General features: G+C 45.6%; 1 protein-coding gene across 3 annotated transcripts; it reads left to right on the plus strand.

Moving 5' to 3' along the window:
- Positions 1-2616: 2616 nt before the first annotated feature.
- On the plus strand, positions 2617-15822 carry LOC143429445 (phospholipid-transporting ATPase VD). 3 transcript variants are annotated; one of them, XR_013102539.1, is made up of 18 exons: positions 2617-2835; positions 3554-4147; positions 4629-4808; positions 4900-5160; positions 11152-11427; positions 11489-11657; positions 11734-12087; positions 12195-12490; positions 12561-12731; positions 12820-13117; positions 13313-13745; positions 13820-14196; positions 14264-14551; positions 14630-14881; positions 14962-15066; positions 15148-15335; positions 15473-15599; positions 15690-15822. XR_013102539.1 is itself a non-coding variant. In XM_076905132.1 (18 exons), exons 1-18 carry the CDS (start codon positions 2696-2698, stop codon positions 15730-15732), a joined length of 4590 nt encoding a protein of 1529 aa, XP_076761247.1. In that variant the 5' UTR covers positions 2619-2695; the 3' UTR covers positions 15733-15822. The 3 variants fall into 3 exon arrangements, 2 of the variants coding, with proteins under 2 accessions (XP_076761247.1, XP_076761248.1); XM_076905132.1 differs by having other exon boundaries at positions 2619-2835; positions 15435-15599; XM_076905133.1 differs by lacking the exon at positions 2617-2835 and having other exon boundaries at positions 15435-15599.
- The last annotated feature ends 2090 nt before the right edge of the window (positions 15823-17912 follow it).

Here is a 17912-nt window from a genome sequence, read left to right on the forward strand (position 1 = left end):
TTTCGATTCTCCGCGACGAAGAAAAAAAAGAAAAAATGCGAAGCCGAACGGCAACGGTAGATGGCGATGGTGCGGGAACTCGGAGCGACACGACGGTTGGACTCGGTAGGTTGCCCGATACGAATTGCCAGTACGTGTACGACGATAAGGTCATTCAGTCTGCTGTCGCGGAACGGCGGTAAACGGGTCGGATACGGAGAGCGTGGATAAGACATCGTGTTTATTTCGACGGTCATTAAGCTGAATGGTACGAGCAGCGCGGGAACCGTTCCACCGGGCATTTACGTGAAACGTTCGAACGTGTCAAGATGTGCGCCGGTAAATCTAGCATCCCAAGTGAGATCCGCCGATTGAAACGTGCGACGATTTAACCCGTTATTTATCCTGTCAAAAAACTCACGCGGAAGTACCGCTTGTTTTTCCTGGTTCGGTACAGGCGTACGCGTACGCTTGACGTGTTGAACATTCGAAGGTATCGTTGAGGGGGGACAACTGTGTGCCATCCCTCGTGCTTCCACGAGCGTTAACCGAGGCCACGTGGACCAGGTCGGGAGCCTGAAAAAAATGTAAGTGCCTCGATACTTTCATCTTGACAACGATAAGATCAGTTTCTATCGTGATCGTAACCGAGCTCCGGCTATTTCGTTGCGAGTGTACAAACGAATAAAAGAAATGGGAAACAGCGCACCTGATAATTAGAGTTGGAGTTCGTCAGGTTTCTTTTACTCGACGATCACTGTCGTCAAATACGCGTCACGTTTACTATAATTGGGTAAGCGCAATCATCGGATTTAGGTAGAGCCGGGATTCTTGGAATAATCCCGAATTAAATCTCGACGTAGTCGCTGTCCGAAATACAAGTAACGACATAATTGCTAATTATTGATTAATTAACAATGTAGCATCGCAACCGTTGCTTCTCTCTGCTTCTGCCCGAAGTGTCAACGTACTCACTGTCGGTGTTTCGAACGTTTACTTAATTATTACGAGAAAGTTTCGTCTAAACGCGGAAGTTAGGAGCGTTCTAGCGAAACGGTAACGAGAGAGTTTAGAAAAGCGAAAATACTTAAAAGCATGCCTGACAAAAGATCGTCAGAGTCTGTAAATATACGTATTAGTCGCGTGCCGTTAAAAAAGAACCGGAAGAAGGAGGAGATTGGTAAAACGCGTAACTCTCCCGTTACTCTCTGAAAAGTTGAAATCTACACGCTAGAGGATCGAAACGAAACGGGACGACGTCTCGTCAACGAATTCGACGCGTTCTTTCCTGGCATTGTCGTTGCAGGTCGAAGGTTAGCGCTGAGAATCTGCTTTTTTTCCTTTTTCAAAACCGACCGACAGTCTCGGTGTCCGGCCACGAAACCGGTTACGCGACACGCGGCTCCAAGTGGTACTTCGTCGTCTAGTCTCTTAGGAAAAGGGGTGAAGAAAGAAGTAACTCGTCCGAGCGAGATCGTCCGCGGTTACTCGGAAGACTTACTCGAAGGTATCTACGTGTTGATTCGCATCTCGCAGCACCAGGTACTGGTACACGCGTAGGAACGCGTAGAACGTGGCCGACGATACTTTTGCGAGGACAAAATAGAAGTGCACCGCGACGGGGTCGAAATAAACCCGTTCGATGCTCGCTAGCTAAAACGACAATACAAATGCGGATTCTATTCGGAATCGAGATCGCAATGGTTAGTCGATTGCGTTTCGATGGAACGTTACTTTCGTTTGGGGAATGCTTAAGGAAGCTTGGAGAACGCGCGGGAAATATGAAATGTTGACACCGGTTGCCCACGTAGCGTCCGGTAATTCATAATTCGAACGAGTGATTTTTTTTTACCGACAGATTGCGTGCGACAGCCCCTTCTTTTACGAAGATCTCAGACATTAGCGCGCTAAAAATGTAACGTTTCTCTAGAATATACGAGTAATTATGGTCGACTTGTAGTAGTTTCTATTCGTGAAAGAGACTTCAGTTGACGTCAGATTTCCTGAAACGATAAAAGGAACGATTGTTACTAATGCCGTAATAATTATGGCTTGTTATCGGTGGAAATTCGAAACGCAAAGTATATCTTCCACTGGAAAGCGTCGATATTCGCCTGACCCAATTCCATCCTTCAACTTTTCCACCCTTGATATTGTCCGTTTACATTAGAACTCAGGATTTACGTCGAGTTGATGGCTGTTATCGATTACGAGCGGAATCCTTTGGTCGGTTTGCATGCACGTTCACTTTCCGCGACCCTCGATGAACACGTTCACGGTATCCTAAAAACGTTAACCACGAGGAACTACGAAACCTTCCAAATTAAGTATTCATTAGGCAATGTTTCGATAATCTACCTAATTCTGCATATTGATATTTATCACCTAGATTATGTTCTCGTGCTAACTTCTCGGAAAACGTGCTAGTTGTAAAACGTGGACGTCGAATTGGATCGTTCAATTTACTTCACTTTAGTTAGCTCAACGACTTCGTCAGTAGGCACGTGTATGAAAAACATGCGTTAATTGATCGTTCTGCCGTTAATACTAAACCATTTCTTTGTTTGCAAAATTCGTTTCGAGGAACGCACGCGAGACTATAAAGGGGAGGAAACAGAGAAAGAGAGAGGAGAAAGGTTCGCGATGAATTTGAGATTGCAACGATGGCGAAACGCAAGGCCAGCTTTATCGTTTCGCAAGCCGAAGCGAAAATGATATGCAACGGGCGACTGATAAGAGCGTATTCCAGTGTTTGACTGGGGGCCATCTGTATCGCGTTCCGGCACGGGAATCGCGCGGGTGTCGTGCCAAGAAACAGAAACGCGAGCCTGACTGCCTTCGTGTAAAATTTACAAGGTGAAAAATCGACCGCATCGCCCTGACCCCTTGATCCCGACCACCTAATACAGGAGGACTCGCCGTTCGCAGCCATTTTGGCCCAGCCGAACACGCGTTAATGCCCTCAACGAGTTAACGGAGCCATTAAACTAATAATGTAACCATTAATATGACCGTCGATCGTACTAAACTCTATATTGGATTATTCACTCTCTAAACTGATTATTTCGCAATATTTTGTAAAATCTACCGAAGCCACCGTCGACGACTTTAATCCATCGGTTCGCTCGGTGTTTGCTCGAAAAAAGCCTTTTTCCCTCTCTCTTTACTTTCTGTCTCTCTTCCTGTGCAATCTTATTAATAGCCTATCTGTGTCGGGCAAGTGCAAGTGCACCCACGATCACGAGCGAACGCGGCTGGAAATGTATTACCTTACTTCCTGCACATCTCTCGATCCGTCGTTGCACGGTAACATTCTTCTGCTCTCCTCTATTCCGACGTTCCCGTCGTGAGAACCCGTTGAGAAACGTCTCTTCTTCTAAAATTTCTTTTTCTCAATTTCCTCGACTCGTTGCATTCGTTGTTACTGTTCTCTTCGATATCACGTCTTCCCCAATATACTGTAACGATAACGACACGATGGCCGACAAGGCGTATCGAATCGAACAGGGCCAAAACAGTCCCCGAACCAAATTTATCCAACTAACCCTAACTCGTTGATCCGGTCTGCCATCAGATGTGCCAGAATGTCCGAAACCGGTGCGGCAGAAGCAGCGAGCGAGGAGCTCGACAGACAGGCATCGGTTTACGTGTTTCCGGGGCCACCGGGTCGCCAGCATTATCCCAGCTCGGCACCGTTGCAGCCGACGATTGCCACCCCGCAAGATCCTACAGTGACCACCGTTACCTCGTTGTCGACTGCTCTGTCGAAGCGCGACGACAACGACGACGACGACGACGAGGAGGAGGAGGAAAGGACGACGCGAACCAGAAGAAGGCCGTGCTCGAGGACTCACGCGAGATCGGCCAGCCACGGTGGAGTGCTGGCGGAATGTTTGACGAATACGGGATTCCAGCCGCATGCTGGCTCCAACCTGGGTCCTCTGTCAGCGATCGCAGGATCGAGGCCATCCGCGTTGAAGAAACCTGGCCATCAAAGGGCGTTCAGTCAAGGCCAAGTGGTCGACGTTCAAGGACACTCGGTCACCGGGCACAGCCGTGTTGGATCCAGAACGGATTTCATTCTCCCGCCCGGGCACAGGGAAGATCCGAGGCCACCCACCGCCGGGAAGGTGCCCTCCTTCCGAGGTCACTCGCGACAAGCATCCAGGTAACTGTTACCAATTCACTTCGTAACGTTACACGTGCATTTATCTTACATCGCATTGATCCAACGGCTGATGTTTGCAGAAATTCAGCGCTGCTTAGACCTGTTCCGTGTCTTTGTTTGGCGATGGACAATGGTAAAATCGAAAGTCGACTGGTTGCCGTAACTCTGTCGGAGATTCGGTATCGACGACAGAACCTGTATCGCGGGAACTTTAAAAATAGCCCATTCTTTGTTACTCGATGAAAGAAACGCGCGCGTCTTCGTATCGCGGCCCGCGTCCCTCTTCGTTGAACGAGTTCGGTGACGTAAGGACGAGCCGCTCGCCGAAGGTTCCTGTCTAGTTCGTGAAAATTTACCGCTGAACAGTATACTAGTGAAACGGGGTCTAATTTTGGGTTTAATCGTGCTAGACTGTTGCTTCGAAAAGTATCGTTACTCCAAGCTACTGTTTATGTAACGTTGTTCCTCGATCGTTTTTCAGATCGGAATCGATATACACGATAAGACGTAGCGCAGAACCTCCCTGGTGGAGAAGACTTTGGGCTCGATACTTCGGCCCGCTACCGGAAGAACCCCGGTTAAGGACAATAGTACCGAATCACTTGGTGCCGCCGAAGACACCGCCGAGTCAACATCCCAATGGCGCGAGAGTGAACAATAGGTAAATTTTCTGTCTGTTATTAAAAAAAATTGCCGACGCATGATATCGGTGCGCCAACGTTTCAGTTCCGGTTTACACGGTATGCTTTCAGAGTACGCACAACAAAATACACCATTCTGAGCTTCCTACCTCGCAATCTTCTCGAGCAATTTCGCCGCGTGGCCAACATATATTTTATATTTATCGTTCTACTTAATTGGGTGCCAGCCATAAATGCCTTCGGCAAGGAGGTCGCCATGATACCTGTAATCTTCGTGCTGGGTGTGACGGCGTTGAAAGACTACTTCGAGGATCGGCGAAGGCTCGCCAGCGATCGTCGCGTCAACAATTCCACCTGTCGCGTTTACGTCGGGTGAGTAACCAATTTTAATGGATATTAAAGAGCAGAGAGTATATCTGGACGCTGGTTTTCTGATCCATTCCATGCCGCTGCCGTATGGATTGTGCGATTTCTCCGAGTCTACTTTGCGGCGGAAGTTTTTCTCGTCCTGGCATGAATCAGAATCGTTTCGATACGCTGGGTTCAATGTTCATCGATACAATAAACGAATATTATCGTGCCAGTACACGCACCGCGAGTTCTAATCGATGATATTTTCTTTAATATGTACTGTGCGTTATCGTTGCGAAAGATACGGAAGATGGATCGCGCTGTGGAACGATTAAAGATAAGCTTTCGCGCGAGCCCATTGTCGATGCGGGTCTCTCGAGCGTTCCATTGACCAGAGAATTTCGACGGATCAGCTTTGATTGCCGTTCGAAGGCATGTAGGTCGAGCAACGTCGTTGTCGATCGAACATAGAAGAAAGAAAGTGTTCTCTCTTTATCCTTTCACGGAATAGAACTGGCTGGTACTTCAATTTCACTCTGCTCTCTTTGATAACCGAAGCGTCTTCGATCGATCCTTTTAACGCCGTGTTTACAATGTGTTTGCCGTTTATAAAGCGATAGCGTTCGATTGAAACAGGCACGGAAACGTTCGAAAGTGGTTGCTTGTTGAAAACTCGAAGACGTCTGCGAACTCGAAACGCGTAGTTTCTCCGGGGTCATGGCTGCGGCATTTCGTTTCTTACCTTCTTTGGGCATCGTTACTGCAACCGCGTAAATGCAATTTTATCGTTACAAAAAGGCTTGTTTGCTCATCGTATTACCCAGCCTCGTACTAAAGAAAGAGTTTCAAGGTATTTCTGTACTTGTACACGCAGACGCGTGCCAAAAGATATCGAAGTGACGGCCGTGCTGCTTTCAACGAATCAGAATTTTGCCCAAAATAGTGTTACCGACGTGCGATCGATGAACGGATCCCTACTTGACGCTAAATGGTCTGCTCCATTTGTTGATTCGAACCGGGGAAGTTGATATTCAGAGAATTAAAACCACGCAAAACGAAACGTATCGAAAACATCCCGTTTTATTTCCATCTGCGCCTTTTACCTTGCCCCCCTTCCTGTTCTCTTTACCGGGGAATTCCGCTGCTCATTCTCTGCAATCGCAGCCGGACAGAAGAAGGATTCGATGCAGCTTTCAACGATGTCCACGTTCAATTTAACCAAACGTGAAATAGAGCACGATTTAGGTCTACACGATCGAATGATCGAGTCGATCGCGACTACTTTACACAACGACCCCGATATCGATGTCCACGCTCGACTCGCCGCGTTACGATCGCTGAATAAATTGTAACTCGACAGAGCCGTGCCTCCTCGCAGAATGTCTCGAATTTTCGGGCAATCGGTGAATTTTGAAATTGTCCAGGGACAATTTTATTCTCCTCTCTCGGTGAGCCGTTCGATCCGAACAAACATTACGGTTGGCGACTTGATTGGAAAGCGGCAAGTGTGGAAATACCGGTGCACCATCCAGCAAGGTAACAATGCGACGGTAGGAAGCGAGTGCCGGTAGTAGGGAATGTCATTTATAATGTAGCTCGATTCTGCGAGGCTTACGACGATCGATGGCCGAACGATTCTGACACGCACCAGCATCATACTGCGCCCCCGACCTTGCCCTTCGCTCTACAGTTCGGATTCTTCCGATTTTCTCTTGATGAAACGTGTAATTTGTCTAAACGAGTTGACTTATTGAGTGTCGGTGGTCTGCCTCAGTGTTTGATCGAAACCTTCGATCAAAATCGCTTCACTGATTCCTCATCGTTCCGATCGCCACGTTTTATTTTTCTGGAGCGTTGTCCTTCGAGCACACGTATCATACGTTATGTACCACTTAATTACGAAACTACAAAAAATTACCATAGCCGTATAACAAGGTAAAGTAAATCGATGGGGTAGCTACGTTAATTGTCGCCTCCCTGATCGTTGTTTGCGAGTACTCTTTTCATTATTGCACGATTCGCGATAATTATCTCATGTTTCATTGATTTTCCCAGGATGACTCACTTTGCTGTATCGTTAGGTTTCGATCGATCCTGTCCGTAGCAATGACAAGGATTCTAGACGAGTACGCCAGCTGGAACAGAAAGAAGGAAGAAAGAAACAGATTTGGAAAAAATAATTGAAGAACGTCCAAGTGGACGCTGCTAGATTCGAAGGCATTTGGAATGAAAGAGAGAGAGAGAGAGGGAGATGTTCCGATGGCATTGAAAGGAAGCTAACGGAGCTGACGGGCGTTTTCGAGAAGCGCAAAGGAAAGGAGGTCGAGGGAAAATTGCGGAGCGCGTAGGCCGCGGTGATTCCCTGAGGGAGCCCGTTGTTCTCCAGCTCGTATCGGAAACGTGCGTACGAGCGCTCCGTTACTTTGATCGTAACGTACGACCTGAACCGATACGTACGTACAATTAACCAGTTACAAATTAACCAGAGATATGTATCGCGTCGCTGTTCCACCTTTTTCTTTTACTCGTCTATTCCTTCCAGTATCGCTATCAACGATCGCCGATGGAAGATCCCACCCCTTTGTCGTTCTGACAAGTAAATTCCGTTAACCTTGAGATCCAGCTGTTAAAAATAGATCTCGACATTGAATGATATCGTCGCGAGAACGTTTCAGCGAATCGACTTGTTTATCTCGCGAGGTGTAGGCGCTGGTGACCTCGAAACAGCCTACAATCTTTCCTCGCGATCGATTCGATCGCCGATGCCCACGACCGTTAATCGAATCTTGTTAACGGGCTGCGCGAAGACGGCGCAGATAAGAATCTCTTTTTCTCCAGCCAAATGCGACTTATTTATCCTACAGGATTCGTCCATCACCGGCTAAGAGTTTCCGTCGTCCGTGTACCATTTCGTTTACCGCGTCGAGATCGGCCGTAAGCCAGAGAGAGCAACGCGGCGACCCGCAATGTCAAGAGCGAACGGACCTTCGCCACGAATTCCAGCTCCGATTTAATGCGACTTGACTGGCGTTCGAGGTTACGTCGGTCGCGAGCCCTCGTGTACCACTGCGACGCATACTCTCGCGGGGTATCGTGACGGTCTTCCACTCGAACGATCCTTCATTTCTGTGTCGAGTTGTTCTCGACGGTCGTATAAGCCAACAGGAGAGCTTGCATCGACTTCGTAGGTCTTTGGGCCTCTCTGCAACCGAATATATGCTACCTGTAACTCACACAGGCCTGTAAAGTTGTCGGATGGGTGTGCGACGATCATAATCGTCGCTTTATCAGGGGTAAAGAGTTTAAAGTTGCTCCACGTACGTTCAGTTCGATATAGTAGTTTGATAAATAGCTTTGCGTCAAGTGATGGTTCGCAGAGCCAAGGGCGAGATCGATATCGTTTCCCACGTTATCGCTCGCGCCTACCAACGTGCTGTGCCGTTCCTCGATACGTGTGTACCACGTTCGTAAAAATAGTCCGTCTATTTTCTATCTACCTGTGTGATTGGGACGCGTGTCAACAAGACTGTAAAGACGTAAGGATGTCGCAGGAGCTCGTTACGAGCCGAACGCGCCGAGAAACAAAGTAAAACGTCGGGACGAGAAAAGACGGCAACGATGGAACCGGTTTACCGTTTTTCCCCATTCTTTCATAGGCGCGAACAACGAGAGAGGACTCTCGATTCCGCGCGACAATGAGACTCGACGATTCCACGTTTATGCCCGGTTACTTCTTTCCGTTAGGGACGGTTTCGCGTGTTGTCCACGTTCGGTCGCACGCGTCGGCAGCTCCGTGTCCTGTTATTCACGTTATAAAAAGCTAACTTTTTTGTATTCTTCACAGGAGAGATCAGACAAAGGAGTTAGAACGCGATACCGTTCGACTTTCGTTCATACTTTTTCCACGGAGAGATGCGATGCCACGATACGAGGACGATCGTTCGCCCAGTCATTGTTCAACTCGCTGACCGTTCAAAATTTCGATGGAACGCGGAAAGTCTCCCAACGGGGACGAGGAAACCAGTTCTCGCCGTTCTTGATATTCTCGCGGTGTTAAACGGCCGCTGACGTCATCGATTACACAATTCAAAGCATGGGATCAGTATTGTGTCGCGGTTTACGCACCCGCATATAGCATCCACAGCGACGTGTAACCCGTGCCTTGTCGTCCGGATAGGCTGTAATAAATTAAGGAAGCAAGCGAGTCAAATACTGGCCTAAATAAAAGTCGGTCCTCTGTTCGCGTCTCGATGATGCTCGTCTGTGTCCAGAAGGACTAATATTTGGTACCATTATGGAAACCACGCAAGAATTCTCTGGCCTTTTTAATCTATTTTTATACGTCGACACACTTTGAAGTCGTTATCGTAGGCTCTTATCCGTGCGCAACGCGCACGGAACGGAAGAAAAATGGCCGGAACGATCACCTTTCAGTGTAATGGAAAAAGTACGATTACCAGTACTCGGAGTACCGATTCTGTTAGATAACGCGATCGAGCGAAACAAAAGAATCCTTTGAAATATTTCCGTTGCGAGTTCGTATGCGTCTGTGTAATTTCAGTTCACGAGGGGACAATTATAAACGACGGTCGAGCGATATTGAATGTCCGTAAAATATTGTTAAACGATTGTTGTGTCATGTAATCGAGCGGTGTCTACGCGCGGGGGACTGCGTTGCATAAAGGAATTTCTAAGGCTACCCAATAGTTGTCGTCATCGCGACCGATTTATCAGCGCTCCGTTATCGTTGAAATTGAAACGGGTCAAGCTTCTCCTCGCGAAGAGAGACTTGCCCCGTTAAACAGGAAGTTTATTGCGAACGCAATACCTCCATACGTTCCCCAAGATACGCCTTCTATAGCTGGGCAATTAATGCCTGCGCGATGCGAGACGAATCGTAAGAATTCCACTTGAAACGTGCAAACCAACCGGAGGTTGGTCGACGCTTTTTAAACACTTTTGAATGTTTATCCTTGAGCGTGTATAATAATAATACTAACCGGTGTTCTTCCGTGAACGAGAGGTACACGTCATGCGGTCTCGAGAACGGAGAAAATGCAAATTAGATCAGACTGCCGATAAAGAGGCAAAGGTTTTCAAAGAGAAACTTATGCATCGAGTCCTTTTTTCTTCTTTCTTGTCCATCTGTTTCGTTACGTCACTCATTTGCATTCGAAAGAGACGATCAGGTTCAATCTCATTTTCAGATCGGTTACTTTTGTTGATCGAAGTGTGTGACTCGTCGAACACGACTCGATGAAGGTACACGATTAATAGTCTCAGTACCACATGCTCCACGAAAGGTTAGATAGATCAACGATCCGTATCCGAGGAGAAAAAGTCTCGCAACGATGACCCTTTAAATAACGTCTAGGTCATATTTGATCGTTCCATTCGCAAGCGTGACGGCAGAAACGAAAAATGCGATCGTACATTTGCGTGTAGGTAACGCGTTATATTTATTTGTATGCGTTTAAAATTAATGGAATTACCAATTCTATCGTCATTCTCGAACGGGGCTAGTCGTAAAAAGTTTAACGAACAGACAGTTAATTCGACGCCTGGTGGAAGTAACGAGTGACCTTGAGCCGGAATCAGACTAAACGTTTGCTAAAGCACGTTCTATTTCATCGACGGTTTGCAATTCAAACGAGTGGTATTAAACTCGTCGTCCGTTCTGAAGTTACGTATGTCCTCCAGTTTTCGTTCTCTCAGATCAACGAGCGCTCCTCCCAGTGGAAGCGTTGAACCGTCACGACGGTTTAATTAAGAATAATCGACGTCTGACCGTTACCACTGCTCGATTATTGTCAGATATGCGCAAGTAGCAGCTAATAACAGCAATGATTATCGATCGCGGGAAGGTTCTAGCGATGCTACGAAAGAGGAACCAGTGTGTCGTTCACGTGAATATATCGAACAGCTGGTAGCCTGTACGCGACTGATATCCATCACCGTCTACGGGTTTCCCACGTTTCATTAAATGAGATATGCCTTCCATTGTGATTTCAGGGAAGACGACAGATACGCCAAGGTGGCTTGGAAAGATGTGAAGGTCGGCGACCTGGTTCATCTCTCGAACAACGAACTCGTCCCGGCCGATGTGCTGCTGTTACGAAGCAGCGATCCTCAGGGCGCAGCTTACATCGACACGTGTAACCTCGACGGGGAGACTAACTTGAAGGAACGGCAGGTAGTCAGAGGTTTCGTGGATCTCCAGGACACCTTTCAGCCGGCCAAGTTTCGATCCGTGATCGAGGTCGATCAGCCGAGCACAAGGATATACAGGTGAGCTCTCATCGTGGACGGCGTAACGAACGGCGAGTGTGTGCAATCGTGGAAATTTCAGGTTCCATGGAGCCGTTGTTCATCCGAACGGTGGTAGAGTACCTGTCTCCACGGAGAATCTGTTGCTCAGGCAGTGTCTGCTGAAGAATACGGACTTTGTCGAGGGAATAGTGATATACGCCGGTCACGAGACGAAAGCGATGCTGAATAACGGTGGACCTAGGTATAAGGTAACGATTTAGAGGTCGTAATCGGAAAGTAAACATTAATCGGACGATGCGTAACGCTCGATGGGATCTTTTCCAGCGTTCACGATTGGAGAAACGGATGAATGGTGACGTTATATGGTGCGTGGTGATTCTAGTGGTGTTGTGTCTGATAGGCGCTATCGGTTGCCGGTTCTGGCTTTCCGAGTATTCCGGTCTGACGTTCGTCCCTTTTATTCCCATCGTACAAGATCCGAATTACGAGAGTCTACTGACGTTCTGGACGTTCGTGATCATACTCCAAGTGATGATACCTTTAAGCCTGTACGTCACCATCGAAATGGCAAAAGTGGGTCAGGTTTATCATATCGGACACGATATTGCTCTGTACGACGCGGAAACAGGACGCTCGGCCGAGTGTCGCGCGCTCAATATCACCGAGGAATTGGGTCAGGTAAATGAATTGATCGGGCTTGTGCGTGCTCTTGACGATGAAACAGCTCTTTTCCCCCGTTCGCTTTCTTTTCTTCTTTCTTTTTTTCTCTTCTTTCGTTCCAATAGGTGCAGTATATATTTTCCGACAAAACCGGCACGCTGACGGAAAACAAAATGCTATTCAGGCGATGTGCCGTGGGTGGACAAGATTATTCTCACAGTGGTGACGGTGAGAATTTGGTACCTTCGTCGCGACTCAAAGAGGATCTCCTCATAGGTACATTTAGGCACCATCTGCAAGAATTTCTGATCGTATTAGCGATATGTAATACCGTTGTGGTCAATTCCCAACCTCATTACGACACCATGAACTCCAGCGGAGTGATCGAGGAACCTCGGAAGAACGGCGAGGAAGGTGGAAGGTTTGTGTATATTTCTTTCGTATTATTCGTCGGTCAGGCGTTATCATTTATCGATCATTTTTTTCTTCAGGTATACAAGAATGATAAACTCCAGAAGTTTGACACCGTCGCCTGTTATTCCTTTGTCTACGTTGACTCATCCAACGAACAATCTCAATGAAAACGTGTCGTCAATTTCTTCGATGGTTGAACTGGAGTCTGCCCTAAATAACCCTGCCAAGCTGTCAAATAAATTGCCAAGGTCGCTCATTATCTGTTACTTCCTCCGCATCTTTCATCGATGCGACTTTGGTTTATTCCAGTGTGTGATAAACGATGATTATTTGTAGGCCAAGATTTCTAAATGTAACATCGATACCGGGTCTAGGAATGGGATTACTGGGCAGAAAATTGTCTCCGAACGGGGCGCACAAGAGACGCAGCCCAATGAGTCCCGTTATCGATGTTGGCGGGAAGAACAGTGGAGAATTGTTACCTACGACTGCGATATACGAAGCGGAAAGCCCGGACGAGCTCGCTTTGGTGAACGCTGCTCGTGCTTATGACGTGAAACTCCTCAAACGAACAGCGCGTAGCGCGATCATTTGTTTGCCGGATAAATCTATCCTTACTTTCGAAATTCTTCATGTAAGATTCCACGGACAAACGCATACAGATATCCGTTTGTTTTTTTTCGACGCGGAATTAGTTTCTCCGTGACTCGAATATCAAAGGTGAATCAGCGATCTGCGAGAACAAAGGGATATCTGTAACATGCTTGAGAAAAGATGCAAAGTTTCTCTTACGGATGATAAACGTGTTACAGAGTGTTCGAAATTTCAGGTTCTGCCATTCGACTCAAATAGAAAATGTATGTCTATTTTGGTACGACATCCTCTCACGAACGAGCTAGTTTTGTACAGCAAAGGCGCCGATACGAAGATGCTGTCCTCTCTGGCACCTCACGACGAGAATTCTATAACGACGATTAAAATCCGGCAACATTTACAATCGTATGCCCGCCAAGGCCTTCGAACTTTGGTGATGGCGAAAAAATCGCTGACGGCGCAAGAGTACGAGAACTGGCGACGAATACATTCCGAGGCGGAACTCTCGGTGGAGAACCGCGAAATCCGCATTAAAGATTCGTATGCGAATCTCGAGTCGCATTTGTCTCTTTTAGGCGTTACCGGAATCGAAGATAAACTTCAAGCCGGTGTACCCGAAACTATGTCTACTTTAATGGCGGCAGGAATCGTGATTTGGGTTTTAACAGGTATCGATTATCAGTGAATTGAATTCAGTAGCACCGCTTAAGCTGTCCAACTAACGAGAGCGTTTAACTGGCAGGAGACAAACCGGAAACAGCGGTGAACATTGCATACTCGGCGCGTCTCTTTTCGCCCGCGATGCAATTATTGTGGTTGCAAGCAAGGTCTAAGACCGTTGCGGAAGCCTTGATCCATGGATACTTAGAAACTGCTCGTAAAGAAGGCACGATGCAACGGATAGACAATATTAGGGAGATTGCAATGTTCAATCGCGACCCGGCAGAAAATGATGCGCATAGGATAGACGGTCCATGGCCGAAGCAACGCGCGTTGGTTGTAGATGGCAAAACTTTAACCGTTATCCTGGATCCACGGTCAGGTTTGACTAGACCGTTTCTCGAGTTAACAAAAACATGCTCCAGTGTATTGGCCTGTCGCGCCACGCCTCTTCAGAAGGTACGATCAATTCGACTCATCGTTTTTCAATCTATCACTTCATCGACATATCCGCGATACGTTTTAGGCGTATATCGTTCGCATAGTAAAGGAACAGTTGGGGATGCGAACTTTGGCGATTGGCGATGGCGCCAATGATGTCAGCATGATTCAAACCGCTGATGTGGGAGTTGGTATTTCAGGACAGGAAGGTACACAAGCTATCATGGCTGCGGACTTTGCCATTTCACGGTTCTCAATGCTTAGCAGGCTTCTTCTGTTGCACGGCCAATGGTGCTATGATCGTTTGTCTAGAATGATACTGTATTTTTTTTACGAAAACGCTACCATGGTTTTCGTTCTATTTTGGTACCAGGTACACGGATTGTTTTTTAATCGATCTTCAACATTTCACATTCAGAGCTTGCAAGTAACAGTGATATTGTTTTTACAGTTGTATTGCGGGTTTACGGGAACAGTTATGATGGACCAAATTTACTTAATGTTGTATAACTTAATGTTTACATCTATGCCGCCACTCGTGTTGGGCATATACGATCGTGTGGCATCACCTGCCGTTTTATTATCGATGCCTCATCTTTACAAAAGAGGACGCCTCGGACTCGTATACCAACCACACTCGTTCTGGATAACCATTGCCGATGCTTTGTATCAAAGTAGCGTTATTTTTTTTATAAACGAGGGTGTTAGTATAGCCTTGAAACAGTTCGTACTCGTGTAACGAGATACGTTTACGCGATTAAAGTTTTCCATTTTCTTGCTTAGGTATATCACGATTCGGCTATTGACATTTGGGAATTTGGAAGTACGATAATGACTTGTTGCATTGTTGTTATGTTAACCAATATTGCTATAGAAATTAGATCTTGGGTAAATGGAATTGTTTCTAAGACGATCTTATTTCGAAGGTATGTTACGTTTTACAATAAGATGTTACGATTTCCTTTTCAGACCGTAATACATCTTTCCGCCGTAATGGGCTCTTTAGGAGTATTTTTTGGTTTCTGTCTGATTTATAACGTGGTTTGCGTCAATTGTATGGGTCTCCTTTGTTCGTATTGGGTGATGGAAATGGCTGTCGTAAGATACACCTACTGGCTCACAATAATCCTTACTTGTGTTCTAGCATTGTTACCTAGGTATGATTTTTATAATATCTCACATGCCAGTGAGAAATAAGTAAATACTACCCAGCTATATTATATACTCCTTTGTTGTTGTTGTTGTTGTTTATCTAGATTATTTTATAAAACCGTAAAATCGACAATAACTCCAGATATCATGCAAAGTGCCGCATTTAATGCACCATCCAAGAGTGGTAGTCATAGGCAACGAATCGCTGAAAGAAGCGGAAATAGTTTTATCGCTGGTTGGTCACGTTCGACACAGCATGCCACTATAAGGTATGCTTGTAATTTTCTTTCCTCACTTTCGGGAATGCTCGTATTGCATCGGTGTGACGATGTTTTTAAATTTTCTCCACGTTGTTTCAGAATTGGAACTAAAAACGATACGTTAACAACGATCGTTGCATGACACATCTTTAAAAGTGAAGTAAGACTGTCGACACATTGTAACAGAACAATTATATAAGACTGCTAACAGTGTCGTTTTATGAAGGTTTTTTAGAAAAGAATGGGATGCCCTTTGCTTCACTTCAATCTTTAGTACCGTTGCTGAGGATTACAGAAGTATTGGTAGAAAGTGTCTTGTTCGTTTTAACGGGTATTTTTTCACCGAGAAGTGCTTTATTTTATGGACACTACAGACGTCGGTAATTGAAATTATCGTTTCAATCGATCATTTTTGTTACCCATCGATTAATAGGTTTAGTTGATTCGAGTGGCCTTAAATATCAGACTACTGTTCATTATATTTAATGGCTGTGACTTTTAGGGACCAAGACTGTTCATTCATGGTAGTAATGATATCCTTGCCCATCGGTGTTTCGATTCGAGGTCCACCGTGGACCCGTTCGTGTGCGTGTGCGTGTGTTACAGTTGTACGTCAAATTAATTGATAAATTATTCGAGTCGCAGTTATTCTTCTAGTTTTAGTGCGTGTAAATAGTGTACATTGTAAAAAGAAGAATACGAAATGTACATTACTGACTCCTGCGAGTTCCCCGCTCGCAACTGTATTATTGTCATCTTTGAAACCTAAGTATTGTCTGCCAGCATAGAAATTCAATCGATCATATATATCAGACGTTATTGACGACACGTTGCACGTGTTGATATAATATTTTGATAAACGATTAAGAATAACCACGTGTACATATTCTTCGACAACACAACTCTGTCACGGTAAGAGTACTGTGATGTTACTTGCGTCGCGTGACATCACTTTTGGAGCACCAATGTATCACGCGGTGCAGCACCACAGTAAAAGCTCTTTTCCTATTAAAATTGCACAATATATAGTAAATATATAATATCACGCGGCACAAGTGACATCACAGTACTCTTACTGAGACAAAGTTGTGTTGTGGGGATCTAATTTTAATAGTTTTATTCTAATTTCTTCTATATTTCCCGCTTTAGAGGTAAGAGAGAGAGAGAAAGAAACATATAAGGAAGCTATAAGAAAGAGTGAGACAGATGATAGCGACCCTACTGTAGAACCCCTGGCGCCATCTCTGTAAAAAGTGCTCAAACTGGTCGCACATCGTTATCGACAGCGAAGTGAACTACTCAAGCACTAGCGCCATCTCTACGATAAATAGTGAAACTAAGGCCTGATTAGTTTCAGCACTCCTCTAAGAGATGGCGCCAGTAGTTCTTAAGTAGTTCACTTCGCTGTTGATAATTATGTGCGACCAGTTTGAACACTTCACAGAGATGGCGCCAGGGGTTCTTAAGCAGGGTTTGGTACCATCCGTCTCACTCTTTCCTATAGCTTTCTTATATATATTTCTCTTTCTTACCTCTAAAGCGGGAAATATCAAACAAATTACACTAAAGCTATTGAAATATACATCCCGACAACATAACTTAGATTATACAAAATAATAAGAACAGGTATGATCTTATATCTTTGCTTCATGTTAATCTATTTTAGAATCTAACTGAATACACTGTTTAGTTTTGTTATTTTTAATATTCGTTTATAATGTGGACGGACAAATGTCATCCTACGCCACCGCTAAGGAGATTCATGAATGAACGGCATTGGCTTGAGGTGATCAGTACTGGAACAGGATCACGTGCTGTTCTGTTGCCTTTCAATACGTGTAATCCTGGTAATACCCGTGTGGCATTATTGGTGCTTTGTTGTCTGGGCTGTAGCAAAGTTGAGTGTTCTATAAAATTTCACCCGTAAGTTTACATTGGGTCTCTACTATCTTCTGTAATCCTTTTATACAGAATATTACGATAATGTCACCCTCGTCTTTAGTTTTCGATTCATAGTTACTCTCGCAATCTTGTTGATGACGTGTTTCAGAGTTTCAGTCAACTTTGGCTATCAGGTGATCTTTTCAAGTGCGACTATCATCCAGAAGGAGCCTCGCGAATCCATCATCATCGATTGCTTCCTTACTAACATTCCGTAATTTCCGTTTTGCTCGCTGAACGATCGTGTAATCCCTTCGTTATCTCCCCCGAACTGTTATTTCATTTTTGTTGGATCGAAAACCATGGAAGTGCGGTGATTTCTCCATAGTCTAGAGTCTAGAGTAATTGAAGAGGTTCGTGAGCACCACTGCCTCCGATGCG

This window comes from Xylocopa sonorina, chromosome 11 (assembly GCF_050948175.1).
Source record: "Xylocopa sonorina isolate GNS202 chromosome 11, iyXylSono1_principal, whole genome shotgun sequence".
NCBI classification, from domain to species: domain Eukaryota; kingdom Metazoa; phylum Arthropoda; class Insecta; order Hymenoptera; family Apidae; genus Xylocopa; species Xylocopa sonorina.